Source organism: Vidua chalybeata, chromosome 15 (assembly GCF_026979565.1).
Source record: "Vidua chalybeata isolate OUT-0048 chromosome 15, bVidCha1 merged haplotype, whole genome shotgun sequence".
Classification (NCBI taxonomy): domain Eukaryota; kingdom Metazoa; phylum Chordata; class Aves; order Passeriformes; family Viduidae; genus Vidua; species Vidua chalybeata.
Window position 1 is genome coordinate 12,085,139 of NC_071544.1, and position 26,434 is coordinate 12,111,572.

At 57.5% G+C, this 26,434-nt stretch overlaps 2 protein-coding genes across 4 annotated transcripts; one reads left to right on the top strand and one right to left on the bottom strand.

The window, feature by feature from the left end:
• Window positions 1-1,332: 1,332 nt before the first annotated feature.
• ANXA6 (annexin A6) lies at window positions 1,333-17,781 on the bottom strand. 3 transcript variants are annotated; one of them, XM_053956659.1, is made up of 26 exons: window positions 17,683-17,781; window positions 15,283-15,342; window positions 12,595-12,679; window positions 12,231-12,325; window positions 11,964-12,077; window positions 11,770-11,860; window positions 11,578-11,657; window positions 11,445-11,501; window positions 11,210-11,303; window positions 11,032-11,127; window positions 10,727-10,785; window positions 10,014-10,136; window positions 9,756-9,814; window positions 9,254-9,329; window positions 8,262-8,343; window positions 7,960-8,054; window positions 7,417-7,530; window positions 6,899-6,989; window positions 6,389-6,468; window positions 6,140-6,193; window positions 4,370-4,387; window positions 3,471-3,567; window positions 3,103-3,198; window positions 2,768-2,826; window positions 2,003-2,125; window positions 1,333-1,697 (listed from the first exon to the last, which is right to left on the bottom strand). In XM_053956659.1, exons 2-26 carry the CDS (start codon window positions 15,298-15,300, stop codon window positions 1,638-1,640), a joined length of 2,016 nt encoding a protein of 671 aa, XP_053812634.1. In that variant the 5' UTR covers window positions 15,301-15,342; window positions 17,683-17,781; the 3' UTR covers window positions 1,333-1,637. The 3 variants fall into 3 exon arrangements, with proteins under 3 accessions (XP_053812634.1, XP_053812635.1, XP_053812636.1); XM_053956660.1 differs by lacking the exon at window positions 17,683-17,781 and adding an exon at window positions 17,252-17,346; XM_053956661.1 differs by lacking the exon at window positions 4,370-4,387.
• On the top strand, window positions 16,646-26,404 carry LOC128795866 (cationic amino acid transporter 2-like). Its single transcript, XM_053956948.1, has 15 exons — window positions 16,646-16,906; window positions 17,587-17,874; window positions 18,076-18,106; window positions 18,508-18,633; window positions 21,223-21,654; window positions 21,759-21,914; window positions 22,172-22,340; window positions 22,589-22,725; window positions 23,085-23,307; window positions 23,768-23,904; window positions 24,263-24,365; window positions 24,429-24,571; window positions 24,921-25,087; window positions 25,642-25,750; window positions 26,002-26,404. The coding sequence occupies exons 1-15, from the start codon at window positions 16,646-16,648 to the stop codon at window positions 26,154-26,156; spliced, it is 2,637 nt and encodes an 878-aa protein (XP_053812923.1). The 3' UTR covers window positions 26,157-26,404.
• Window positions 26,405-26,434: the final 30 nt, after the last annotated feature.

The following is a 26,434-nucleotide window of genomic DNA, read 5'->3' on the forward strand; positions in this document are numbered from 1 at the left end:
ACCTGTGCCCAGGGAACATCCACCCCTGTACAAACCCCTCGAGTGTCTGTTTTGGCAGCAAGAATGAAGCAGATGATGGCTCACGTGTTGTGCCCCTCTTCTAACATGTGAGCAGGGCTTCCACCTGCTATGGAGGAACAGAGCTCCACTGCCCCAGATCTTCCTCTCCCAGGGGTGATGGTCTGTCACCCAAGCCTCAAAACTTCCTTGGGCCTTCCTCACTCCTGAGCCCTGTTCCCCACTGCAGGGAGGTGGCCAGCTCTGCTCCTGCAGTCTCTGTGCCGCCCTCGTCTCCAGAAGCCTCTGCTGCAAAGCTCGGAGCTGCAGCGTGGAGCTGCAGGAAGAGACGGGCAGATGAAGGTTGGGGTTACATCCTCCCTTCAAAACAACTTCTGCAGCTGCTTGGTCTTTGCAGCAGGTTCCTGGCCAAGCAGGTGACCCGTAGGCTGCTGCAGGTGTGGGGTATGTTGAGCCCCCCAGATACTGTTTGAACAGGGACGCCCAATCCTACTTACACACAGGGGCTAGACATAGGAACCCAAATCTCTATGGGGAGTATGGGGAGGGTGAAAAAGCTTCAACCAGACTGTTTTCCCCAAATAAAGGTTATTTTGTTACAAGGGGATGTTTTACAGGAAGGCATCAAGGGAATTTTTAGTGGGATAATACCCAGCTGAGTTGTTTCAGCTTCTCTGGTTTGTCTCTACATGTTGCTGCTTCTTGACCTCAGCTGGTTTTGAAGTGTTGTAATAATATTGTGTTATTATTCCCAACACTGCTTTGATATTTTGAAGGTGAAGCTTTCCTCACCCAGCTGTTCTGAGGAAGACTAGGGTATTCACAACTTTTTGTTCTGACTTGGAAACAATTGAAAGTGCTGGAATTTCCCGCTTTTGGAAATTCCAGTTCTTTTCTCCCGAGTGTTGGGGGAAGTGCCAACGAACAGTTTGGGGGTGTAGCCTCTATGGCATGTGCCTTTCGACTGCTTCTTCAGCAGCTTGAAAGCACAGGAAACCGCGTGCGAGGACGGGTGGATGCCATCAAATCTGATTTGTATCTCTGGTTTATGAAAGCATCATCCGCACAACGGCATGAACCCTGCTGGGGATTTTCAGAGGCATGAAGTGAAGCCCTTGGTGAAGTCCCTGCACTGCTGCCAGCCCCACATGCATTTTCAGCCCCTGTCTCAGCAGAAGGGTTGCTTAGAGAGGTTTTGTGGTGTCTTCAGGGCCCTCCCTGGAGCTGGGGCTGGGCTCTTACCTGAGTTTGCCTATGGGAGCAGGGCTTCCCAGTCCCACCCAAACCTGCCCCAGTAAGTCAACTGCTCTCGCCTCAGGGTCAGCAACAGTGAGGTTTTATTTATCAGATTTAAAATTGTCTTTTCCATCTGGGTAAATTCCTTGGTTTAGTGGCATGTTCGGGTATGAATTATTTTGCTTCAAGACAGACAATCTCCCTACCCAGACCCCTCTGCTCCCCTCCCCGAGACTCCCCCGCTTGCAATGTGGTGCTGCTTTCCAGCGCAAAGTGAGTTGTTCTCTGGAGGGAACTGAGTGTCCCCTGAAGCCCCCAAAGCTGCGGTGACATCAAGGCAGTGGCTGTGTGCTGGCTCAGACACAAAGAGCCCCAGCTGCCACCTAGTCCTCCCCACCACAGAGGGCCAGCAGAGCCTTGCGGTAGTCGCCAGAGGTGTCCTTCTGCAAGAGGGAGAGCCATGTCAGAGAACCAGCCCCGGGGAAGCCTGGTTCAAGGTGCTGGGCACACAGGGGAGGCACAGCTCCATGTCCTGGACACCCTGCAGGTATCCCTGCAGCAGTGGAAGATGCCAGCACATCCTCTCTACAGCCAGACCAGCCAACTCTGGGGCTGCTGGGGGCAGTTCCCCCTGCCCAGGTGATGCTCAGCCCTTGTGCCACTTATGGCTCAGGTCCCCTCAGGGCTCAGAGCCAGGACTCAGCCAGGCAAGGTGATGAGCCAGGAGGGGATGTCCCTGTCCCCTCACCTCAATCATGTGGTGCAGCGATTTGTCAAACAGATCTATGAACTCGCCCCGGATGTTGAACAGGTCAATCTCACTCCGAGAAATCATGATCCGGGTCAGGGTCCTCTCATCTGTGCCAGCACCCTGCAAGGGAGAGCTTGAACAAAAAGCCCTGCAGGGACTGGGGCTCACTGGTATCTCCAGCATAGTCCAAGCTGGGGATCAGGCCCACGGGAAGGCCACAAAAATGAGTCTGGAACACTTCTCCTGTGAGGAAAGGCTGGGGTTGTTCAGCCTGAAGATGAGAATGCTCTGGAGAGACCTCATTGCAGTCTTTTAATACTAAAAAGGGGCTTTAGAAAGATGGGGACAAACTTTTTAGCAGGGAATGTAGTGATAGGAAAAGGGGTGATGGTTTTAAGTTAAAAGAGAAGATTCAGAGTAGTTACAAGGAAGAAATCGGCCAGGTTGGATGGGGCCTTAAATAGTCTTGAAGACATCCCTGCTTATTGCAGGGAATTGGATTAGATGAAACTTTTAAAGGTCCCTTCCAACCCTAACTGTTCTGTGATCTCTCCTTGGACATATGCTGGACTTGCTGGCAGTAAGACATCAACCTGACACATCACCTGATAACCCAGATGTTGGTTTGAGCTCAGCCCTCCCTACTCCCTTAGGGACACCCAGAGGACAAACCCCATCCCTTTCACGAGGTTAAAGCACAGTCCCAAAGAAGCCCAGCACAGCCCTCTCCCACAGCCCAGCCCCAGGAGGGTCTGAACTCACCTTCATGGACTTGTAGAGCTTGTCAGCGAAGAAAGCTGGCTTGTTCTTCACACTCCGGACTGCAACACACAGAGGGGACAGAAAGAGGGTTCATGGCACCCAGGGGACACATCACAGCAAGGAGCTGTGGCACCACAGTCTCAGCCACAAGCCCTCCTTGGTACAAGGGCGCAGGCCTGGCCCTCTCTAGAGACCCTGTAAGTGCCCTACCCCATGCCCCAGTGGGAGTCTCCATGGCCCAGAGGCAGCAGGAATCTGCTGCCACACTGCCTAGGCAGTGACAGCTAAAGGGGCTGCCTGCCCTGCAGAGAGCCCTGTCCAGAGGGAGCACTGACCGATGGCCACGAAGGCGTCCCTCACATCTCCCGACATCCGCTTCTTGATGGCGTGCTCCACGTCGTGGTTGGTCATCTTGATGAACTCCTGGAACACTGAGGATGGGGGAGAGGAAAGGGTCACTGCTGAGCTGTTCCACCCCAGCCCAGGGCACCCAGGAGACTTGAGCCTCAGCTGTGGAGACTTCTGGACCACGTGAGACCAGAGCAGGCTTGGGTGACTTCAACAAGCCACCTCAAATGCCAGGCCTCATCCCCACCACTGCTGGGGAGACAAGGCTCAACCTCAGCATTGAGGGGACCCCCATCTCCCATCTAGCCCAAATCCAAGCACTAGTGTTGCAGCTGATGGAGAAACGTGATCCTACCTCTGCGGAGGTGGGGGTAGCTGCGGGTGCAGAGGATACTGAGGAATCGGGTCTCCAGGGAGTCGCTGGAGTCATTGCTGGAGACATCAGCAAGTTTCTGGGAGAGAACAAAGGGTGAAGAGGGAGACATAGCAGAGAGGGACACAGGTGTGAAAAAGCTTTTCCTGGGACAGCCAGTCTTGACTGGAAACCTTTTTGTAAAGAAATTATGAGCATGAAAATAGCTGAGGATATTTCCCCCTAAAAAAGGCATTTCCTCTGCATGGATGTGAAGCTGCACACTCACAGATTATCTCTAAGAAAGATGTTTTCCAGTTTTTATGGAAAAAGCTTTGCAATGCTCATGGTTAAGACTTTTTTTGTCCTTTGTGGAGGATGTTTCAGGGGTGACCAACAGCACCTGAAGAGAAAATTCAGGGCTGTCTGAAAGATACAGAAGCTACTGTGGGCCACAGTAGTGCTGCCCATGAATGAATGGCTACCATTCCTCTCTGGGCATCAGTGAGAGGCTGTGCTCATCTCATCCATTAGGCTGTTGCAGGAGAAAGTCACCCCCTCCCCAGTTGCCACTTTTGGGGAGCCAGGGAAGCCAGCCCAGAGTCCCACACTGCCTGGAACACAGGTCGCACATGCAGGCTTGGTCCCCAAGGGCAGGGCAGGTGGCTTTCTCCCTCTCCTGCCCCACGCTGCAGGGAAGTGCCCTCATTGCAGGTCCCATCTGTCCCCTTGTCCCCTATCCTGATGCAAGGACACCAGAGTCCCAAGCCAGTGAGCACAGCCATGTGGTCAGAAAGGCCTGGCTTGTGGGGCTGCAATTCCCAGCCCCAGCCCTGCACCCCAGGACTGCAGCATCCCTTCAAATGTGCAGAAGGGTGAGGAGCGAAAAGGCAGGCACTCACCAGGGTCTCAGCAACAACCTGGTGGAGAGAGAGAGACAGGAAGACAACAGGGTCAGAAGGTGCTGCTCAACCTTTATTGTTCCCTGACAAAGCAAGGGAAGTCTAGCAAAATCCCTTAAAGCTACCTGTCCCCAGGTCCCCTACTTCCCCATGAGCAGGACCTGTGTCCTCCTCCAGTTTGGCCTCTACACCAGTACCTTGGGAGGTTGGTCTTTGGCCAAACAAAGTGAATTTCCCCAGCCCTGGAGCTTGGGTGCCAGTCTGTTGCTCCTCTTGGAGCATCCTTGCCTGCCTTTAGGCTGGCTCCCACCAGCCTGCCCACCTCTGCCAGTGGGACGAGGGGAGGGGCAGCTTTGCTGACAAAACACAGCGTGGTGCCAGGTCAGGTGCCACCTGTCTGGCTCATCCCTGTGTATGTCATCCCTGGCTCTCTCTGTGCAGCAGGGTGAGGTGAGCAGCAGCACATGCAGCAGGGGTGCAGGCAGTGAATGGGCAGTGATGCCTTAGGATTTTAGCTTTTGTATTTTTCATGTATTTGTAATCCTGCAATGCCTTAGTGTATAACTCTAAACTCCATATAGTGTTAGCCACTGCTTTCCCATTTTAGACATACAAAACAATTCCTCCTGGGAATCAAGGACACTTCACTGTCTCAGGCCCCAAGAAATGTAAACAAGAGAGGTGGGGGCAGCAAACTTGGGGTAAATGACTTCATTACCTGAAGCTGTAATTGGAATATTAACCCCCAATATGCAAATGGACCAAACTTATAAAAGTATGAAAACCTGTGACCTGTCATCATTTTTGGGTGTAGCCCCTGGGGGGGCTACGTGTGCCCTAAATGCACTTAAGGCCCTTCAATAAATATAACCGCTTTTTATTCCTTTAATTTTGTCTAGCCTCTGTTTTTAGGTAGTCCCGAAAAGGCAGGAGCAGAAGTACAGGCAGAGAGTGTGGCAGGGTGCAGGCAGTGCCTGGGCAGAGGTACAGGCAGAGAGTGTGACAGGGTGCAAGCAGTGCATGGACAGGGACACAGGCAGGACAGCATCCGCTCCCTCTGCTGGTGGCAGCCTTGCTGGCAATGCTGTGGTGCTCTCCCGGGCATTGGAACATCCAATGCTGGCACAAGACAGCCAAGCAAGATCTCGGGTTTGACCCTGCACAGATCTTCCCAGCCCCTCATAGAAAAGACCCGACCCTGAGGAGCAGGGGGTCAGGGGACACAGCCTGTGGGTCACAGGTCTCCTGGGACCAGGAGCTCAGCCAGGGAATGGCCCCCACACCTCCCTGCACTGCTTCTGGCTGCTCAGCCTTCCCCTTCCAGTTGTGTCTCACCACAGCCCAGGAGAGGTCTGGAGCACCCCAGTGTGTCAGAGCTGCCCCCTGCACAACACACCGAGGTGAGTGGCTCATGCAGAGCAGCCCAAAGCTATCTTGGAAGCTCAAGAGCCAAATTTCAGCATCAGTGTGTGTTACTGAACCACAGAGTGGCAGCTCTGCACAAGAAAGGCTGCAGCCTACTGGTGGGGAATTCCCTGGGGCTGCTCTCCCCGTCCATGGAGCAGCAGAGCCAAGGGCTTCAGGAATCAGGCATGGGAGCTTTACTTCCAAAGGTGTCATTTCACCTGGCATCTCCTCCTGCAGTTTACAGAGACCCTGGCCCAGCAGCATTTGCTTCCCTGAGAATGTCAGTTCCAGAGCAGGGCACGCAACATCCTCTCCTTTTTTTTAATGCAAAGCTCAGGAGAGCACTGCCAATATGGGTCTTACCTTGGCATCTTCCTGTGCCTGTGTGAGGTTCTCTGGTCCTTCGTCACGGTTGCCCTGTGGTTGGATACAAAAATCATGGAGATGGAGAGGGGACATCTCCTGGGAGAGCCCCAAGTGAGGGGGTGGCAGACAGAGTCCAGCAGCACTGCCCAGCCAGGCAGGGGTGCTGTGTCTTCTCTACTGTCCTCCCAGACCCCCAGCACTGCCTGTGGCAGGGAGAGGAAAAGACCCAGTGAGAGCTGCCCTTACCAGAGCCAGGGAGACGAGAATCCTCTTGAAATGCCCTGATGTGTCAGAGCTCAGGTCATCTTCCAGGCTCTTGTGGTAGGCTGTGGAGAAGGGATGGCTGAGCCCTGCAGCTCAGGTTCCCACCCACCAGTGCCTGTTGTCCCCGTGATGCCCATGGGAAGCACGGCTGAAGCAGATGCTGAGTTCAAACCCAGGGAAGAGGGGATCACCCCAGCAGCTCTAATGCCCTGAGCATAAGCACAGCCTCTTGCTCCAGGTACTCTGGAGGAAATAGGATCATTGTGAAAGAGCTCTCAGGGAAGGAGACATTGACAGCAGAGCTGGGGCATGTCACCATGAGGTGGAGAGAGGTGAGGACCAGCGCTCTGCTGGAGGGACTAACAGACCTTCACAGCATCAAGCCATGGACCCAACCCAGAGGCAAAACTTTGCCTGGGCTCTGGAAGGACCTTGCACAGTGTGCTCTGTGCCCAGAACCTGGGTGCTCCCCCAGTCCCTCCTGTGCCCTACCTTCCTGATAGGCCTGGTTGATAGCCCTGATCTCCTGGTTGTTCCGCGTGGCCATGATTTCGATCAGGACACTCTCATCTGTGCCGGCCCCCTGGAAGAGAGTGCCATGGTGGGTGCTACAGGTGCCAACACCAGATGGGGACATGATGGCACTGCTGTGCAGTGCTAGGCAAGGAGGGGTCCAGGTCAACAACGTGGCAAAAGTCTATATCCAGCAAATTGCCCCAAGAGCTGGTAGGAATCAACATGGAAGTGTCCAAGTACGCTGCTAGTGAGGTCCCAGCTGGTGTGACTGGTGGATAGCAGTGAATGTCACTGGTTTGTCCCTACCCTGGCTCTCCAGTGGCTACCAGCTGGCTGAGCATGCTGGGCTGCAAAGAGGCATGCAAGTCTTGAGTGCAAACCAGGTCTTTGTCCTGGTGCTTTCTTGTCTTTTCTTCTCCAGAGGAGATGAGACCCTGGGGCATGTGAAGCTGTGGGCATTGACAGCCCTGGGCCACCAGCAGTGTGACAATTACCTCCACGGCCTTCCTCAGCTGCTTGGCGTCGTACTGTGGCGGCGTCAGCATCAGCCCGAGGATCAGCTTGGCCAAGCTGCCAGACAGCTCAGACTTCAGGTCTGCCATCAGGTCCTGCAAAAAAAACGTTTGAGGGTTCAGTCCCCAGCTGCTTCTGCAGGGACGGACCAACTGAGGAAACATGAGAGAAAAAGAAGGGGAGGAGAGCGTAGGGATTGGAGACATCTATGAAAACCCTTGGGGCAGTTTGAAGTCACATATTTGGGTGTCTCTGGGGAGATTCTGGCTCTGGAGCCCTCTGTGCAGAGCTGAGGATGGGGCAACCGAAGGGAAGGGACACCCTCGCTTGGGCTGGTGGGGCACCCAGAGTGGGTGGCTGCTGTGACACTGTTTCCCTTGGGGGAGTCATGCCAGGGCATGTGGGTGTGCCCCAGCTGCCCACTGCTCCCTGGGCAGGATTCCTTTCAGTGAGGGGCTGATCTCCATGTGGGAGGGGGCAGGATGTGGGCAGGAGGAAGCAGGGTGGGATGGAGACTGCAGTACCCTGCCATAATGAGCCTTGTAAGCCTTTAGGATCTGTTGCCTCTGGGCGTTGCTCCTCTTGGTCACCACCTCTATGATGGCCCCTTCATCCGTGCCTGCAATGACAGCAGAACCACACTGTGTCACCGTGTCACCGCTGATCATGGGCACATCGCCACCCCCACAAACTGGGTAGGCAGGGAAGGGAGAACTCCCACAGCTCCGTCTCTATTCCCCCTGGGGCTTCCATGCAGCCCTGTGTGGGCCAGGGTGGATTTTGTGCACCAGGAGCTGTTGGGCCTAAACTCACTGTTCCCACTTACCCAGGCCCTTCATGGCCTTCCTCAGCACCTGCGCGTCGCCATCGTCGTTGAAGTCTCCTGCAGGCTGCACGGTTCCTCGCAGCTGTGGATGCAGAGAGGGGTTTATGCTCACCCTCGAGATGAGAGGGAGGGAGGGAGGGAGGAAGGGATGAAGGGATGGAGAGAGGGAGAGATGGAGAGATGGAGAGGAGAGATGAGGAAGAGGGAAGGTGCCACCCAGCAAGCTGAGGCCAAAGCAGGCTCTGTGTTAGTGCAAGCACCTGGGGATCAGTGAGGATCTCCACACCACTGTAACCCCTTCCATTAAGGGGCAAACCATAGCCAGATGAGCAGAGAGCAGGAATAGGACAGAAACAGAAAATCCCTGGAGTCTTGGTGCCCTGCCCAGTGTTACACCTGCCTGCCTTAGCCTGGAACATCTCAGCCTGGGCTGGCCATGTCACTGAGAGACAGAAGAGGAGTCTCTGAAAGGGTGCCCATTCCTGCCCTACAGTTCTATCCTCCTGTGTCCTTATGCTCCAAAAACATCTCCATCCTCAGAGTGTTCATGTAGGGCTCCGGGTGTATTTCTGCATATCCCAAAGCACCCTTTTGTGGGAGTTTCAGCTGCATGCAGGTTACCGCTCCCCATACTGCAGCCATGCCCTGGCCAGCTCTAGGCTACCCCAGGAGGCAGGAGTTCTTTGGTGGGCACTGGAGCCAGGGCTGCATGTGATGCATTGCAGAGACATGCAGGACCCACTGCCCCAAGGCAGGAAGGCTTCAGAGGGAGCAGGGGGTTAGTGGAGCCCACGGGGGGCAGCCAGCCCTGCCATGGTTACATCCTGCCAACCTCGTACCCCAAAACCAGAGAATGGCATTGAGAGAAGCTGGGGAGTGAGAGTCAGAGCAGAGGTGTGGGGCTGGCTGTGCCCCATGGCAGAGAGGAGCAGCCAGGGGTCCCAAGCTGGCAGGCAGCACAGCGGGGGTGCAGGGGGGCTGGGGGTGCTGACCTCTACTTTGACCGCACTAAGCTCCCACATCCGATAGGCCACCTGCGCCGCCTCGGGGAAGAACTCACCTGCAGCACTGCAACGGAGAGCAAGGACAGGGGACAGTGAGCCACAGGGGCCCTGCACCTGCCAGCAGCCCCCCCTCACCCTGTCTCGCTCCTCCATGAGGGGTGTTTTGTATCCACTGGGCACAGGGATAGGAACCAGGTGCTTGCTGTGGGGCTGGATGGGTGGGAATGGGAGGAAATATGTGGTGAATCCCAACCTCCCCCACCAGAGCATCCTCCCTCCAGGGGTTTGGCCCTGCCCTGCAGGGCTCCCATGTGGCAAGAAGGAACCACGACATTGTGGCTGGCCATGCAGAGGGGCCACAGGGCCCCCTGCACCAAACCACAGTCACTGTGGGTGCTGCTGGTCCAGGTGCTCCACCAGGCTCTGACCCAGATGTTGCACCCAGCACCAAGGGAAGGAAGAGGAACAAAGCGGGTGACAATGGTCTTACTCATCGTCCCCTCCACACAGCTTCAGCAGAGCCTTCTTGTACTCCCCAGACGTGTCCTCCTGGAAAAGCAGATGGAGACAGAGGACATGCAGTAGGTAGAATCAAGGTAGTGCCATGGGATGGGCTCATGCAGAGGGGTCTCCCTGAACCCTGTCCTCAGAGATGGACCCCCAGCACAGCCCTCCCAGGGGCGCTGGCATCATGAGGGAGGCAGCATCAGCAGCTGCTTGGAGGGTGAACAAGACCCCCAGCACTTACCTTTATCATGTTGTAGAGAGATTTCTCATACTTGGTCCTGAACACCTCCCGGATGTCCAACATGTCGATCTCGCTGCGCGACACCATGATGCGGATCAGCGTGTTGTCTCTCGTGCCCAGACCCTGCAATGGACCAGCTCCACATCAAGCCTGGGATGGCCACAACTCTGCTCAGCTCATCACATGTTGGACCCTCTGTGGTAATCACATATCCTCTGAACAGAGAGAGATCTAGCTCTCCCAGTATTTTCCTGGGAAACTGTGAGAAGCTGTGAGAAAGCTCAGAGAAAGAATGAAAACAATTATTATCTCTCTTTCTACACAGGTTGTTTATAGATATGATTTTCCAGAGTGTGCTATTCTTAGTTCACCAATAGTGTGGGAGGTTTTTGCTTTAGGACCAATCAAGTGTCAGCTTAGCCAGTCGGGTTATAAAAGACTCGCTAATTTCTATTTAACACCTTCTGTTCACTTTCTGAAGACTAGAGTCTTTGTTCCTGTCCCTGACTCAACGGTGACAGCCCTCTATCTGATTTCTAGCCAGCCCCAGCCCTGAGGGAATAACTCCTTTGGAGGGAAGGTCACATAAGTCCTGCCTTCATGGACCTGTGTCACCCTGCTCTCCAGCAGCACCCCGTGGCAAGGGGACCCCTCCTCTGGCCAGATCCCTGCAATGCTGGGGGGACCCTGTGGGTAAGGGGAAATCTACTTACCTTCATGGCCTTGTAGAGCCTTTCAGCAAAATACTCTGCTTTGCTTCTGATGCATTTCACTGCAGAGAAATTGAGGTGTGGTGAGGGATGCCAGCACCCAGCTGCACCAGTGCCCCCAACCTCTGAACACCCACACCCCATGGGAACCACATCCAGCATCCCCACCCATCCTGAAGGAGCCTCCCTGAGCCCCCTGATACCAGGTACAGCCACAGCCCTGACCCTGCTGGCCCCAGTCCTGAGCCCTCCCAGCCGAGAAGGGCAGTGGTGTGTTTTTGCAGAATCCCCACGTGGGGCTGGCTTACCCACGGCCAACATCAGCTTCTCAAAGTCACCAGAGAGCTCCCCCCGGATGCTCCTCTCAATGGGCTTCCCAGCAATCTTCAGATATTCATCAAAGACTGCGGGATGAGAGCAAGGAGATGCCTGGAGAAGCTACTGAGATAGCTTCAGGCCCACCCTGAGCTCGCAGGTGATGCTCACCCAGGCGGAGATGCTGCCTGCTCCTCCGGCCAAGGATGTAGATGAACTGGGCCTCATCTGTGCCCCATTTCAGCTCGCCAGCTTCTAGCAGGTCCTGGTGGGATGAGGAAGGCGGCACAGCCTGACTCAGGGTGCTCCCCTGGCACCCACCCACCTTTTGCAGCCTAAATCCAGATGTCCCAGTGCCCCATCCCTGCCCAGATACCACCTATGACAGTGACCCACCAAGCCTCACCTTGGCATCCTGCTCCACCAAGTCCTCACTCACCACATCATCCTCTTCCCTGGCACCCTGTGGGAGAGAGATGGGCTCAGCCCTGCAGGGCACAGGCACCCACCACCTACAGATGCTGGACAGAGGGACATACCTGAAGCAGAACAACGAGCATCTTCTTGAAGTGGCCTGATGTGTCTCCAACGATGTCAGCTTCCAGGTCTCTCTCATAGGCTGGTGGAAGAGGAAGGGAAGAGGTCGGGTCTGGAGACTTGGATCCCTTCACCTCTGCCCTTTTTGTGGCCCAAAGGGACACAGGGCAGCCCCTGCCCTTCTCAGCCCTCACCATCTTTGTAGGCAGCCACCAGGTCATGGATCTCCTGGTTGGTGCGGGAGGCGAGGATCTCAATGAGGCACTTCTCATCTGTGCCGACGCCCTGCGGGCAGAGACACAGCCCCATGAGAACTGGGGCTGGCTGGGGTGCCCTCAGAGGGGCCCTGGGCAGCGTGCCCACCCCTGGAGGGGTGCCCACCCCTTACCGAGATGGCATCTTTGATCTCTTTGGCATCTCCATAAGCTGGGGGCCGCATCAGGCTCACGATCAGCCGCTCAAACTTCCCCGTCAGCTCGTACTTCAGGTCTGCAATGAGGTCCTGGTGGAGGGGGAGAAAGGGGCTGGGGGATCCTTTGCTCCACAGCATCTCCAGCTGGGTCCAGGGAGCAGTGGGTCCCTGTGTGGGCTGGGTGGTGGCAGCCACAGCCACTTTGCAGTGGGGCCATGGGCCAGGGAGTGCTCCTGACTTTACCTTCCCATAGAGGGACTTGTAGGCTTGGCAGATCTCCACCCGCTGCCTGTTGCTTCTGGATGTGATGAGGTCAAGGATGGCCTCTTTGTCACTGCCTGTGGGGAGAGCCAGGAGTCACCACAGCCACCCTGCTGTGCCCAGAGCTGCTCTGGAGCTGGGGCAGGGAGGACAAGCAGAGCCAAGCTGGCTCCAGGGAGGAAAGGAAACCAGGAGAGCTTTAGCACATTGCTAAAGCACTCAGTCAGCTGAGAGGGGAAGTGATGCAGGACACCCAGCCATGCAAGGGTCAACCAGGGAATAGGGGACACCAAGGAATAAGGGACACCAAGGGTAGCCCTGGGGCAGTCTGGAGGAGCATCCATACCAAATCCCTTCATGGCATTGTACAAGGCCTCTGCATCCTGGTTGGCGTCAAAGCCCTGGAAATCCTTCACTGAGCCCCTGTAGACCTACGGGAAAGGAGGGGAGAAGGTACAAGAGGAAGGAGCAGCTCCAGTGGGATGGGGGAAGAAGCTGAAGCTGAGCAGGATTGAGGTAAGATCCGTTATGGCTCAGGCTGCCCAAGGCAAAGTTCAAGCTCAGACATAAACAGATGTTCTCCTCTGCAGTTGTTTCCTTTCTGTTTGCTCTCCCTACAGAGGAAATTAATTTTCCACTGCCTGTTGCAAGCAAGGAACCACTCTGGATGCTGAGGTTGCCCAGGCTCTGCATGGCCTCCAAGCAAGGAGACAAATTTACAGGCACAAGTGGGCTGCTAAGTGGAAAACACTGAGAAGCACCAGAGCTGCCAACAGTTTGTCCTGCTCCAGCATGCACTCCCACGGGGCCCAGGCTGATCCAAGGGGCTGGAGCAGAGACCCTGGGTATTGGGAAAGACTTTCCAGAGAGCCTAAGAAATCCTGGGGGTTGATATGATCCACTTCTATCTGCTCTTCTGCCACTTCCAGACTGCTCAGGAATAACACCTCCAGAGACCTCAGGAAAAAGGAGGGGCCGAAATCCCCCTTCCCAGGTCAGCTTTGTTCAGGGAATTCACCCCACGGGAGCCTGGAGCTGGACCCTGAATGAGATCAGCACCACCCTGGGTGGAAGCAGAGGTGAAACCATCCTGGCCCCACATAAAGAACTGGGATACATCCCCACCAGGGGCACAGACTGGGAAGAACTGAACAGCAGCATTTCTTTAGCAGTTGTGCTGACAAACAGGAGAGCTGGGAGCTGAGCTGGGGCTGTCAGCTGTGCCAGCACTCTGGGAAACTGAGCATCCTCCCCTGGCTCTGCTTGTACCACGTGCCAGCTGGGTATGTGCACCTCCCTGGGCTCATCTGCTCAGGATCTGCTGCACGGCTTCTTTAAGATCCTCAGGAGCTGTAAAAGGCCCAGGCCTGCTGCCAGCATGGACATCTAAAGCCAGCATATCCTTGGAGAAGATGGGCATCGATGTCCCTGACCCAGGAAGTGCCTCCAGGAAGGAGCCCAAGGAGATGGACTCAGGGCAGCTCCACACCCACCACTCTCCTGGGTCCCATCCCAACATCATGGCACAACAGCTCTGCTGCACATCTCCCCCGTCAGAAGCAAACCAGCCTCTCTCCTCCTGTTTTCCAGAGAGAAACTGGGCACATCCCACAGGCCCTCTTGGGAGGAGCTGCTGGCATTGGTGTCCCCTGTGGCAGGGACCAAGAGGAGATGCTGCCCTTCCAGGGAACCAGGCGGGCACGGGGCAGATCGTATTGCAGGTGATTCATCAGGACAGCTGGATTTAGCCCCACTTCCCGGCAGCTCCCAGACCCTCCTGGCTTGGCACAAGCTGCTCCCACACACATGCCTTGCAGAGATGGAAATAAATTGCAAGGCAAAAGAGGTGCCTGGAGGCAGCAGGACTGAACAAGGGTGGCTGGAGAGTATTGGAAGTCAAGATGTTGGCTTTGGTTAAATGGAGAGGAAGAGCAGGGCTGTGTTCCTGCCTGCTGAGCCATCGAAGCATGAGCTGCCTGCCTTGCTGGGGCAAGGGAAACTGAGGCAGGAGCTCAGTGCTCTGCATCACCCCACACTCCCTGCATTCTCTGTGGGAATGAGCCCCAGGGAAGTGCAGGAACATCAGTTAGGATGGAAACAGCATCCTGCCCACCACATACTCTTCATACCCCCATCCCACTTTCCATCCTGTTTCAGCTGCCAGGGGCCTCCTGCCTCCCCTCCTCCAGCCTCTGAGTCATCCTGGCCTGTCCGGGACCTCCCAGCTAAAAATAAGCCACACTGGGGCCAGGAGGGTGGAAGCAAAATTCCCAGCGTGGCTTCGCTCTCTTCCACCCCCATGGCTGCTTGGGATCCTGGACTGCTGCAGAAACGTGCTCACCTGCACTGTGCCTCAGTTTCCCCACCTAGAGCAACCACTGCCTTAGCTGGGCAGGAAGCTTTGGGTAGTAAAGTTGGAGGAAATAATTGCTTGATTTCTCCAGGGAATGGAAAGCAGAGCCTGGCCCCAGCAGTGGAGAAGGGAGGCTCTGGGCTGGGACTCCTCCCCTGCCAGCAGGCAGGCTGCACTGAGCCAGCACACCTGCCCACCGAGGCAGGGTTTTCCACCCACACTGAGATGTTTTCCTGGCTGCAGGGGAGCACCTGCTCACCCAGCTGCCACACCGCACCAGCCCCAGTCTGGAGTGGGAAGTAATCCAGGCTGGGTTGTGGAGAAAGGCCCAAACAGGGCTGCATGCCTTGCAGCATGCTCAGGCGGGAGTTTTCTCCACCAAATGCCCAAATCCCCAGTGCAACGTCTCTTCTCCTCCCCTTCCCACGGCCCCGCTTCTCTTCCCCATCCCACTGTGGTCCCAAAAGGATTTTTGTTCCTTGCTGTTCCTGCTCCCCAGCCCAGCACTTCCCCCATCTGCATCACATCCAGACAGCACTGGCTGCAGAGGCAGGAATGTAAACAGGCTCTGGGCAGCATGGTGTCCATGCACCTCACCACATCCCTGAGGCTGCTGGAGATGCTGCCCCAGCTCTGGGGTCTGCCCTGGACCCACCCCTGCCGTGTGGAGGTCACTCTTACCTTTCCTTGGGGTGCCATGGCTCCCAAGCTGGAAATCACTGGAGCGAGGGCAGGGAGGAGCTGTGGAAGGGAACAGAAAGGTCACTGTGAGCCAAGGCCCCTCTCTGCAGGTTGTGTTAGTTCAGGGAGGGTTTGCTCCCTCCTGGGGGGTGGTGCCCATGGGAGAGCACTGCCAGGTGCTGCAGGATGGATCAGGGAGAGGGGCTTTGCTGGCCAGCCTGTGGTTACTGAGCCTTTGCTATCCGGCACTGAGGGGACCCCACAGGCCAGGGGCAGCGCAGAGCCTGCACAGCTTCCTGTCAGTACCAAGAGAAACCAGAGGGGAAAAAATGTGCTGAATACGTGGAAACGGGCTGAGCATCCTCTGCAGGGCTGGGCCTTCTCACTGCACCCTTCAATGTCCCTTCTGCCCCCCTGAAGCCCCAGGCTCTGAGGCCAGCCCAGCTTCAGCAGCTGCTGGGGACTTGTCTTTGTCTCACGGTGCTGGGCAGCCCCCACAATATCCCCAGAGCTGTTATCTGAGTTTCTGTGCAGCAATCAAGGCCACCACCAGTCCCACACATCCTTGGAAACCAGGAAACACAGCTGGGTTTCCAGGGTAACTTGCAGGTTGTTTTCTAACACCAGCACCATTTATAACTGCAACCCACTGCAGTGTGGGCTCTCCCCACCCTCCCAGAGAAAGTCCCCCAACAGCGCCATTTGCTCCGAAGAAGTTGGTAGAGGGAGAAAAACAGCTGGAAAATGGAGCCCGGCCATGAATGAACCGCTGAGCGTCAGCTGAGGCCAGCCATGAGGCACGGCCCCGCCTGGCTCCTTCACCCTCCCTCTGAGACACGTTGCAGAAAGATTCAGAGCAGAGCAGGGCCACGCTGGGGGATTTCTGACCCCAGAGGAGTTCGGTTTCATGCCACGGAGCGAGCAGGAGAAATCACATGAACTTCCCTGGCTTGGCTGCACATCCCTGCAGGAGCTCCCATGCAAAGGGAGACCCAGCCCTGCAACCAATCTGTGCAGCCGAGTCCCCCTGCTTGGGTACAGGAAGCTTTTAAAAGCACCCACAGGCACCGCGGTTGAAGGGAGAGAGTTGTGCAGAAACGCAGAGCTGCTTTCACCTCCCCTTCCCCCTCCAGCTGGGGAGGCTGTGAGCCTCACCCCCTTCCGTGGCTGCTGGCCGGGGGACAGCCCCCGCACGCCCCACACGCAGTGGGGCCGCACTGCGGCCGGATGCTGGGTGGGTGCCAAGGGATCCCACCCCGGCACAAGCAGCCTGTTAGTGCCACCTTGGAGCCTCTACAGGAGGCTGTGTACCCTCCTGGGCGGGGGGAAATCCCAGCATGGCACAGCCCTTCTCTTTCACGCCATGCATGTGGCAGCGGGGCTGAGAACACCCAACTCATCTCGGCAGTGGTGGAGAATCGCCGACCACACCCAGTCCCCGACCTGTCCTTGTAGTGCCTCGTCCCTGTCCCCCGCTGCTGCCGACACCTCCGCGGGTCCCTGGAGAGCAGCCCCGGGAAAATCCCCGGACAAACACACCCCATCCTCTGGGCAGCAGCGGCCCAGCATGGGGGTACACCTGCCCCCCACCCAACAACGGAGAAACGTGGGTTATGGGGATCCCGTGAGAAATCCTAAATGATGCGCACAGCCTTTGTGGAAGCCTCTGTTTGGCCAGCAGTGCACCTCTCCAGGCTCTCCAAAGCCCCCCCACAGGTGTGAGCTCAGGGCTGCACCCCAAGAGCCCGACTGGCTTGGGGGGCTCCCCCAGCACACAGGCCACAACACCCAGTGCCCCGCAACCCGCTGTCCTGAAGCAAAGTGAGCTTGCCCGGCTTAAAAGAACACCGGACCATCTTCCTGATAGGGCTAGGGACTTCCCCAAAACGCCCTGCCCCACCCCACTGCCAAAAAGCCTCCCAGGCCTTCAGGAGCTCCGAGCCTCTGGGCAGTCGTGGGCTGCGTTTACCTGTGCAAAACTTGGTGGGTACCAAAGCAGGGGGGATCCTCAGCGTGGATCCCGGCTGGAAGGAGGGATGGGTGGCTGTTTCCGCAGCCGCCGCAGCACCAAAGCACGGACTACATCCCGGCCGGGACACACCCAGCGGGGCCCGCAGCCCCGCCAGCGCCCGCCTCAAAAAGCACCCACCGGCAGCGGAGCCCCCGGGGGCTTGTCAAGAAGGAAAGATTTTTCTTAAAAAGAAAAAAACCCAGGGATTCCCCCTGCAGCCACCCCTTAGAGGGAGCCTCCGCTTGCACAGCTCACCGCCCAGCGCAGCCTTTCCACGACTTTCCTCCCCCCAGGCCATTGCGGAAAAAAGCGCCCGGCCCCGTCGGGCGCCCCGGTCCGCACCCCTCAGCCCGCAGCCCGCGGTGCCCCGGCCCGCAGCGGGCACTGACCGGCAGCGCGGAGCCTCTCGGGTGCGCTCGCAGGAGCCGCCGCGCTCGGGCTGTTCTTGTGGCCGAGCGCTCGTCCTTGGCGAGCAGCTGTTTCCTCACGGCGAGACGTCACCGCCCCCGAGTCCCCGCCTGCCATGGCCAGGGCCACATCCCACCCCCGGTGCCGCGCCAGACCTCCGCCGGGTGCCCGCGGTGCGGCGGCACCCAGTGTCACCCGCAAAAGCACCCTGCCCTGCCCGGCTGTGGGGAAGGGGGTCTCCTGGCACAAGAGCCCCACTGGTGTGTGCAGGGGCACTCTGCCAGCAGCGGTGGCACGGTGCCACACGCACACTGCCAGGCAATACCGGTGGTTGCATTTCAGCTGCGGAAATGTCACCCCTTCTCTCCCCCCAGCTGTGGTTTCCTGGTGAACGCCAGGCGCAAGGTACCCCAGTGCCTCCCGGTCCTGCCGCCAGCCACCTCTGCCTGCACCAAATCACCCCAAATCACCCCTTCCCTGCATGGCTGGGAAATGTCCGTCCCTGACTCTCTGCAGGAGTCTGAGGAGGGAAGAACGGCCTGGCCTTGGTCCCCCAGGACCCGCTTAAGGAGGGAGGTGCTGACCGAGGCTCTGCAATGAGCACCCACGGGGCAGGACCCGAGCTGGCGCGATGAGCTGGTTTTCTCCCCAGGCTTCTCTTCTCATGCTGCAGACACGGATGAGATGCAGGTTGAGTCTCTCCAGGATGCTCCTGGCAGGCTGTACCGTTGTTTGCACTGCCCTGAGGCCGTTTCCTTCCCTGCCTCACCCACGTTTAACCCGGCTCCTTCTTCGCCACCACCCAGCCGGCACAGAGAGCGCGGCGGGGCTGGAGGAGCTGGCGGGGCATCGCAGGAGCCACGGGCGGTGGAGTCTGACAACAGCCAGAGCAGAAAACCCCAAGGGACTCCTGGAGATGCTGAAGGCTGCTGGTGTGTAACTCTTCAGGCATCCCAGGCCTGGGGGTACCCACTGGCTTGAGCATCTCTCTGGGGCTGCAAGGCAGCTGAGCTGCTCAGCCCTGCCTGTCTGGGGCAGCGTGGACCCCAGGAGGGCTGGCCTGCAGCCATGGGGCTGTGCTCCCCTGGAGGAGCCCGGCAGGGTGAGACCCTCACAGCCGCCCAGCACAGGCTGCTCCTTCCTGCCCTGCCCTGTTCTTTCCTCAGAGCAATGTTCCCTTGGGCTGGCACTGGTATCTGGAGACCTCGCTCATGTGAGACGGCGTGGGTGACAAGCACGGCTTTGTTCACCCTGTGCTGCAGCGTGGGACAACAGCCCTGCTCTCCCTGGCTGGTGTGCTGAGCCCCCCTGCCCCAGAGCTGCTCACAGTGCCCAGCAGCTCACAGGGTCTCTAGATATGGGGCTGCCCCACAGAGCCAGGCAGCCCCTCAAGGCAGCCTTGAGGTTGAGTGTACATCTATGCTTTAGATGCTCTGGATCCTTCCTTGCTTTACTCCTGCATGGCTCCTGCTCCCTTCCTCTGCTCCTTGCAAGCTGAAAGCCACAGGATGAGCTGAGCCACAGCCTGAGAGTTTTTTCTCAAAATACTGTAAACAGACTCAGCCTGAGCGCTATCTACAATAAAATCAAAGTTAACTCTTCACACCAAAACACTTCTCCCAACCTGTCCTCAGAGCCCAGACTTGGTCCTCTTCTCCCAGGACGCTGATGACCAACCAGGTCACCCCATCACTCCCTCCATGGCCTCTCCTTGCCAGGAGCAGCTGTGCAGAACAGCCGTGCTGGTGCCCAAGGACACTCATGTGCCTTAGTGGCCCCAAGGAGCCTCACCTGGGACCCCCAAGCACACAGCCCAGCCCTGGACTTAGCCCTGCCCCTGCTTGCACTCTTCTGCTCAGTCCCTGTGAGCTGCACCCCAGGAATGCCCAGATACCAGGAAAGTGCAAGCAGCCTCAGGATTTTGCTTTGGGGAGTTTCAGCTGGACATGCTGCTGCGAACATCCCATGGAGCTGGGTCTGTGCTCCTCTGCCTTGCTGCTGCAGTCCATTTCATCTCTCTCTGTTCCCCAGGGGCAGCTGGGTCAGTCATAGCTGTAGGTGCATGCACCCCTAAACCCCAACCCAACCTTATTACTGCTCCTCTCTGCCTAAATTTCCTCCAAAACCAGCTCCACAGACTGAGATGTGGGTCCTGGTGCAAGGAGCAGGAACAGAGGGAAAGAGTTCCCTCTTCTACCTGCCCAGGGAGCTGGGAAAAGTCAATTAAACTCCCTCAATAATGCCTCTGAGCCTATTAGCATTGCAGGCTGTGTGTATGATTTGGAAGGCGTTGTGGGAAAAATATTTCTGCATAGATTTCCCATTGTGCAGCCCGGAGCGGTGGTCAGCGGGGGGAGGGCCAGGGTGCTCCCAAAAGGGATTTAAGGGGAGAGCGTAAGGGGGGCATGCCTGGTGCTCCTTGTCCTCAGCAGCTCGCCGCTGGAGCAAAGGATGGCTGGGGTGAGTAATTTGTTTGCAGGAGAAAGGAAAATCGCCGGGGCGAGGTGCCCTGGGCGGGACTGGGGTTGTGCAGCGGGTGGGCGCTGCTGGGGGGGTGGCAGGGCGGCGGCTCCTCACCCCCAGGGCACAGCATTTGTCCTGGAGAATCGGAGCTCCCTGTTCCACCAGGAACACCTCATCCTGCGGGTCTGGGTGCCGGGCAGGGCTGTCCCTGTCCCCTCCAGCTCCACACCACAGCAGGGATCACATGTCCCCTGTGCTGCAGGGATGTGCACAGGGTTTCCAGCTATGTAAGTAGCAGATTATGGCATTTGGAGTGCGTGGCACGGCTTTTGCTTTGCTGTGGGATAACCTGGAGGTCCTGGCAGCACCATGGGATGTGAAGGCAGGTTCTCCAGTCTTGGAGCTCCTGGGAAAGGATGTGCAGGATGGGGGAAGGCACACAAATCCCAGACATGCCATACAAAGCCCACCTTCCCCCAAGCACAGATGTCACACAAATTGGGGTTTCTGCCAGGCTGACATCCCCAGTGGTGCCCCCAGCAAACCAAAGCACTGGCTGATGGCCCAGGGGATCCAGTCTCCTCCTGAGCTGTGCCATTGACCCACAGTTACCGGTTCTGTGGGAGCATCTCCAGCTGAGCAGGTGGATCCTTCCTGGTGCACTTCAAGGCAATTTCCAGGAGCAGAGCATCTCCCATCCTTCCTTCTCTGGCATGGGTTCTGTATTTCAAATAGTTTCAGTGTCAAAGCTGGGATAATCCTCACTGTGTGTCCCTGCTGAGGAGACTGCTGGAGCAACACGACTTTCTGAGCTGGCAGGGGACATGTGTCCTTGTCCTCTCTCACAAATTGGACAGAGCCAAACAAACCCCAGCCAGGCATAGCTCCACTTGTCATTGGGGATGAGAGAGCAGCACAGCTGCTTGAGCCCCATCCTGCTCCAAATGGGCTGTTTTACTGGCAGGGACAGAGAGCAGGCAGCGCCCAGCGAGTCCAGGAGCACTATGGATGGTGGGAGCTGCAAGCCAACCACTGAGGCTGGGTTTGTGTCACATTAGGGTGGTCAGTGCCCGTGGGGCAGCAGTGTGCTCACGCCTGCTGCTTTCCTCTCCTGCAGGTGCCGTGCTGGGGCCGCCTGCGCTCTGTTCCCAAGCTGCTTTCCCGCAGGAAGCGAGTCCCAGCCAGCTCAGAGGGCTCCAGCCTCCGCCGCTGCCTCTCCACCGTGGATCTGGTTGCCTTGGGAGTGGGCAGCACACTGGGGGCTGGTGTCTACGTCCTGGCAGGGGAGGTGGCCAAGACCAGCTCTGGCCCGAGCATCGTCCTTTCTTTCCTGATTGCAGCCGTGGTGTCTGCCCTGGCAGGGCTGTGCTACGCCGAGCTTGGGGCCCGCGTGCCCCTGGCTGGCTCTGCCTATCTCTACAGCTACGTGACAGTGGGCGAGCTCTGGGCCTTCCTGGCTGGGTGGAACCTGCTGCTGTCCTATGTCATCGGTATAAGGCCCTCTTGATCCCTCCCACCACTGTGTTGGTGGCTTTGCTGGGTCTCCTTAGACACCTCACAGGAGCACCAGAACACAGCCATCACCTCTCCCCAGGTACTGCCAGCGTTGCCCGGGCCTGGAGCGCTACCTTTGACCAGCTCCTCGGCAAGAAGATGGGGAGGTTTTTGGGTGCTCACGCAGCCATGAGCTCTGTGGGGCTGGCAGAGCACCCAGATGCCTTTGCTGCTGGTCTAGTGATCCTGCTGGCAGGTAGGATGCCTCCCCCTGTGCCACCCTCCATCAGGTATGATGAACTCCTCACCCCACTGCGAGCTCTTCAGGATGGGGCTGACTCCTCTGATGTCTTTACCAATTCCCTGAGCATAGAATGTGGAATAGAAAGGGAATCTGGGGAAATCTGCAAGTTGTCCTGAATTTACCACTGCCCCCCTTTTCCACCCTCCCCAGTAATGTCTACCCTGGTGTCATCCAGGGGGCTCATCCAGTTTTGATTTTTTATTCTCCAGCGCTTCTTTCCTTTGGAGTGAAGGAGTCCACCATGGTCAACAAAGCCTTCACAGCTCTCAACGTGCTCGTCCTGCTCTTTGTTACAGTGAGTGGCTTCATCAAAGGCCACATGAGCAACTGGAAGCTCAGGGAGGACGACCTGCCACAGGCAGCTGCCCAGGAGGCTGGGTATGAGGGGCTTCACTCTCCCCATGCTGCCTTCAGAGTGGGGGGGAGTCAACCCCCCAGTGCTTTATCCAGGGAGACAGCACTTTCTCCGTTCTCCCTGTTGGCAATGTGTCAAAGAGACAAAGTCCTAAGTCCTGCTGGGTTGATGCTGTGGGTTGATCGGGTTGGATGGACTGCGCAGCTTGACCCCATCCTGGGACCCCATTGCACTGACCTCCCTGCACTGCCTGACTCTTCCTCCTCCCCAGGAACCAGTCCATGGCCAACAACAGGACCAGTGCCTTTGGGGTGGGAGGCTTCATGCCCTATGGTTTCACTGGGACCTTGGCTGGAGCCTCTACCTGTTTCTATGCCTTTGTTGGATTTGACTGCATTGCTACCACAGGTAAGTGAGGTGGGAGTGCTGCTCCCTGCAGGCTGGGGGGCTGTGGCAGTGACTGTCCCCACAGTCCTGGGAACTGGTGTGAGGCTGGGAAACAGGCACATTCCCAGCTCTGTGCTGCAGCCACTCTCTCCTGCCCTTTCTAAGAGTCCACGTGGAATGTCTGGGCTAATCCTTAAGCAGAGATATTCTCTATCCCAATATCCCTGGGACAGAGAATGAATCTAGTGGTCCTTGCTAGAAGGTCTCTGTGTTCTCTCTTGGGGGGATATAGGATCTTCTCTCCAGCCTGAGCTGGGCTCTTAGCATGCCATGCACTTTAAATGAGCCTCTGTTCCTACAGCTGAGCTTGTCCTCCCCAGGGGAAGAAGTGAGGGACCCACAGAGATCCATCCCCATGGGCATCATTCTCTCCCTCCTCATCTGCTTCCTGGCCTACTTCGGGGTGTCTGCTGCCCTCACCCTGATGATGCCCTACTACCTCCTAGACACCATGAGCCCACTGCCAGTGGCTTTTGAGTACATTGGCTGGAGCAGTGCAAAGTACGCCGTGGCTGCGGGGTCACTGTGTGCCCTGACCACCAGGTGAGGGGCGTCCTCTGATGGCATTTCTGTGGTTCAGAGCAGGTACTGGAGCTGTAACACATCCAGGAGATATCCCCAACCCCTTTTTCCCAAACTCCTCCTTGTCTTTCCTGTTTGTCCAAAACCCCTTCCACACAAACCCTGGTGTTCCCACCCTGGCCCTTCCTGATCAGGGAGAGCAGCCAAACCCATTGGCATGCCCCTGAAGGAAGTGGTCAGGTGGTACCATGCCCAAAAGAGTGAGCTGGGGTGTTCTGGCATGCACAGGTGGCTGCAGACATCTCTTCCCTGGCACTGTCCCTCATCTGATGGTGAGGAAGGTGATGATCTTGGTAGATGGTCTTGAGAAGGTTTTGGGCCATAGAGATGAATGGGAGCTCTCTTGGAGGGGCAAAAGGCAGGATGGCACCTCCTGGATTCCTCCCCTCTTCTCGCCCATCTCCTCCCCTCTCTCGTGCAGCCTCCTGGGCTCCATGTTCCCCATGCCACGGATCCTGTATGCAATGGCTCGAGACGGGCTCCTCTTCAAACCTCTGGCCAAAGTCAGTCGCCGTCAGTGCCCAGTGGTGGCAACTCTGGTGTCTGGGGCAGTGGCAGGTGGGTGAGTGCTTGGGTTACCCTTAACTGTGAGCAGGCCTTGGGGGGTGTCCTCTTTGCCTCTAGCTTGACTGCAGGTGTTAGAGCCATGTCTCTTCACCCAGAGACAGATCTCCTCACGGTGGGTGAGGACCATTTGGCCTTGATGGTGTCCCAGACTCTGGTTCAGCCTCTCTGCACTGCCAGGCAGGAGGTGTCAGGATGCTTTGTGCTAGTGACCAAAGCATCACCAGTTCATCGAGGTTCTGTTGCAGTGGCTGTTGGGGGGACATGGGGAGGTCAGGAGAGTATGACTGAGGTGGGCACAGCAGCACTGCCAGCTCTGCCTGGAGGCTGAAAGGGCTTCTCTTCCCCACAGCTCTCCTGGCCCTTCTCTTCGACCTGAAAGCCCTGGTTGACACCATGTCCATTGGCACACTGCTGGCCTACTCGATGGTGGCTGGCTGTGTGCTGCTGCTCAGGTGAGACTGCTGGGGACAGGGGACAGGGCTCACCCAGCTTCTGATCCAATGTCTGCTCCTCAGGTATCGGCCTGGGCCCAGCCCTCGGGACGCTCCTGTGGGGAAGGTCCCAGCTGTGCAGCTCTGGTGGAACCACCTGGTCCGGCCGCCCCCCCATCCCACCCCTCGCTCCTCTGCTGTGGTGGTCTGGGCTCTGGCAGCTGTAGGTGTGTCTGGGAATGATGGATGGGCTCTGCAGGGAGCTGGCCCGCGGGGACCCATGGGGGACATCCCTGCTGGAGCAAGGGCTGGCCTGGTGGAAACCACCCAGCTGCAGATGCAGGGGCTGCCTGGCTCCTTCCTGCTCTCACCCCACTGCCACACAGCTGGCTGCCCCAACGGCAGCTCAGGAAACCTCCTGCTCCCTCTGCTTCCCAGACTGGAGAGAAAAGCTAAACCCCCCATGAGAAGGCACCCAGCCGTGTCCCCCGGCTGTCATTTGTGCCACCATGGCAGCGTGGCAGAGGGATGGGCCCAGCCCAGGGAAGCTGCCCTGACACTGTGGTCCCTCTGCAGCCACCCTGGCCTGTGCCCTGAGCTGGGTGAGCGCTGCTGGGCTGCCCTGCCTGCAGGCTGGGGGTGCCTGGTGCATCACAGCTCTGGCCCTGCCTCTCCTGGGGATCCTGGCAGCAGCTCTTCTCATCTGGAGGCAGCCTCAGAGCCAGGACAAAGCACCCTTCATGGTGAGCACCCAGCCCAGCCCTCGGGATGTACCCAGGAAGAAGGACCTGGGGCACAGAGAGCAGGCAAGTGCTGCAGCCCTGTGGGGAAAGGGTGCCATTTGGGGGTTGTCCCTCAGCTTTAGGTCAGGCACATCTTTGCTGCATCCACATTAATAAGGTACTGCTGGAGGCAGTGTGTAGCTCATGGGGTTTTCCACAGGGACCACGAGGGTTCTTCCCCCCATGACCTGAGGGCTGAAGGGGCATCTCCCAGCTGACCCTGCTGAGGAACCAGAGCTGCTCTTCAGTAAAAAGATATCTGGCCTTAACAACTTGGCTTAATTTTACAAGTGCTTTACTGCCTCTCACCTCAAATCCTGCGGTACCTCCTGTGCAGTGCAGGACCTGACAACTAAAACAGCCTCCACAAGCATCCCTCTCCAGCACAGGCTGCAGTCCCAGCTTGGATCTCTGAGCCTCACAGCCAGGCTGGGCTTCCTCTTGCCTATGGACAGCTAGCCAAAGCAGCAAAGAGCTGAATTTAGCCGTGGAATTTACCCTTGTGCTCCCTGCAGGTTCCCTGCCTGCCCTTCCTGCCTCTCCTCAGCATCTCCATCAACGCTGTGCTGCTGGCCCGGCTCAGCGCGGCCGCCTGGCTGCGGTACCTGCTCTGGATGGCTGTGGGTAAGCACGGCCACTCACGGGGCCCCAGAGCTGGCACCAGCCCCTCTGCGTGGAGTTCTGGTGGTTTGAGAGCCCGTGGCACTAATGTAGCTCTGAGCAGTGGTGGGGAGGGAGGAGATGATGACCTTTGATGTCCAGCGGTGGTGGCAGCACCGTGTCCTCTGATATGTGCCCAAAGGGGCCAGCACTTGCTGGCTGGGAGGGGAAGGAAGAGAAACAGTCCATACACACCCTATTCTGCCCTTTCCCAGGTTTCCTCATTTACTTTGGCTATGGGATCTGGCACAGCACTGAGAGCCACTGGCCCGAAGGGACAGGTCCCCGGGAGCTGCCGGGAAGCAGAGCCAGGGAGGTGGCCCTGGAGCCCCGTGGGACTGCCCTGTGCCCATCTGCCCCAGGGCAATAAAAGGACATGGCTAGTTCCTGAGTGCCTGGCTCCCTCCATCCTGTGCCCAGGGGGCAAGGAAGCCCCTTGGGCTGTGGGTCCTGTCCCACAGAGGGGACCAGCCCGAGCTGCAGGCGCTGCTTCCCCAAGCCTGGTGAACTTCCCTGAGCAACCCAAATCCTCACAGCGAGCCCCTGCAGACGGAGTTCTGTTTGGAGAGGATAAAGCACACAAGTGGTTTTGCTGCTGTTACTGGGCTGTGTTTTTGGTTTTTTTTTCCTTTGAAACCTTTCCCTGCA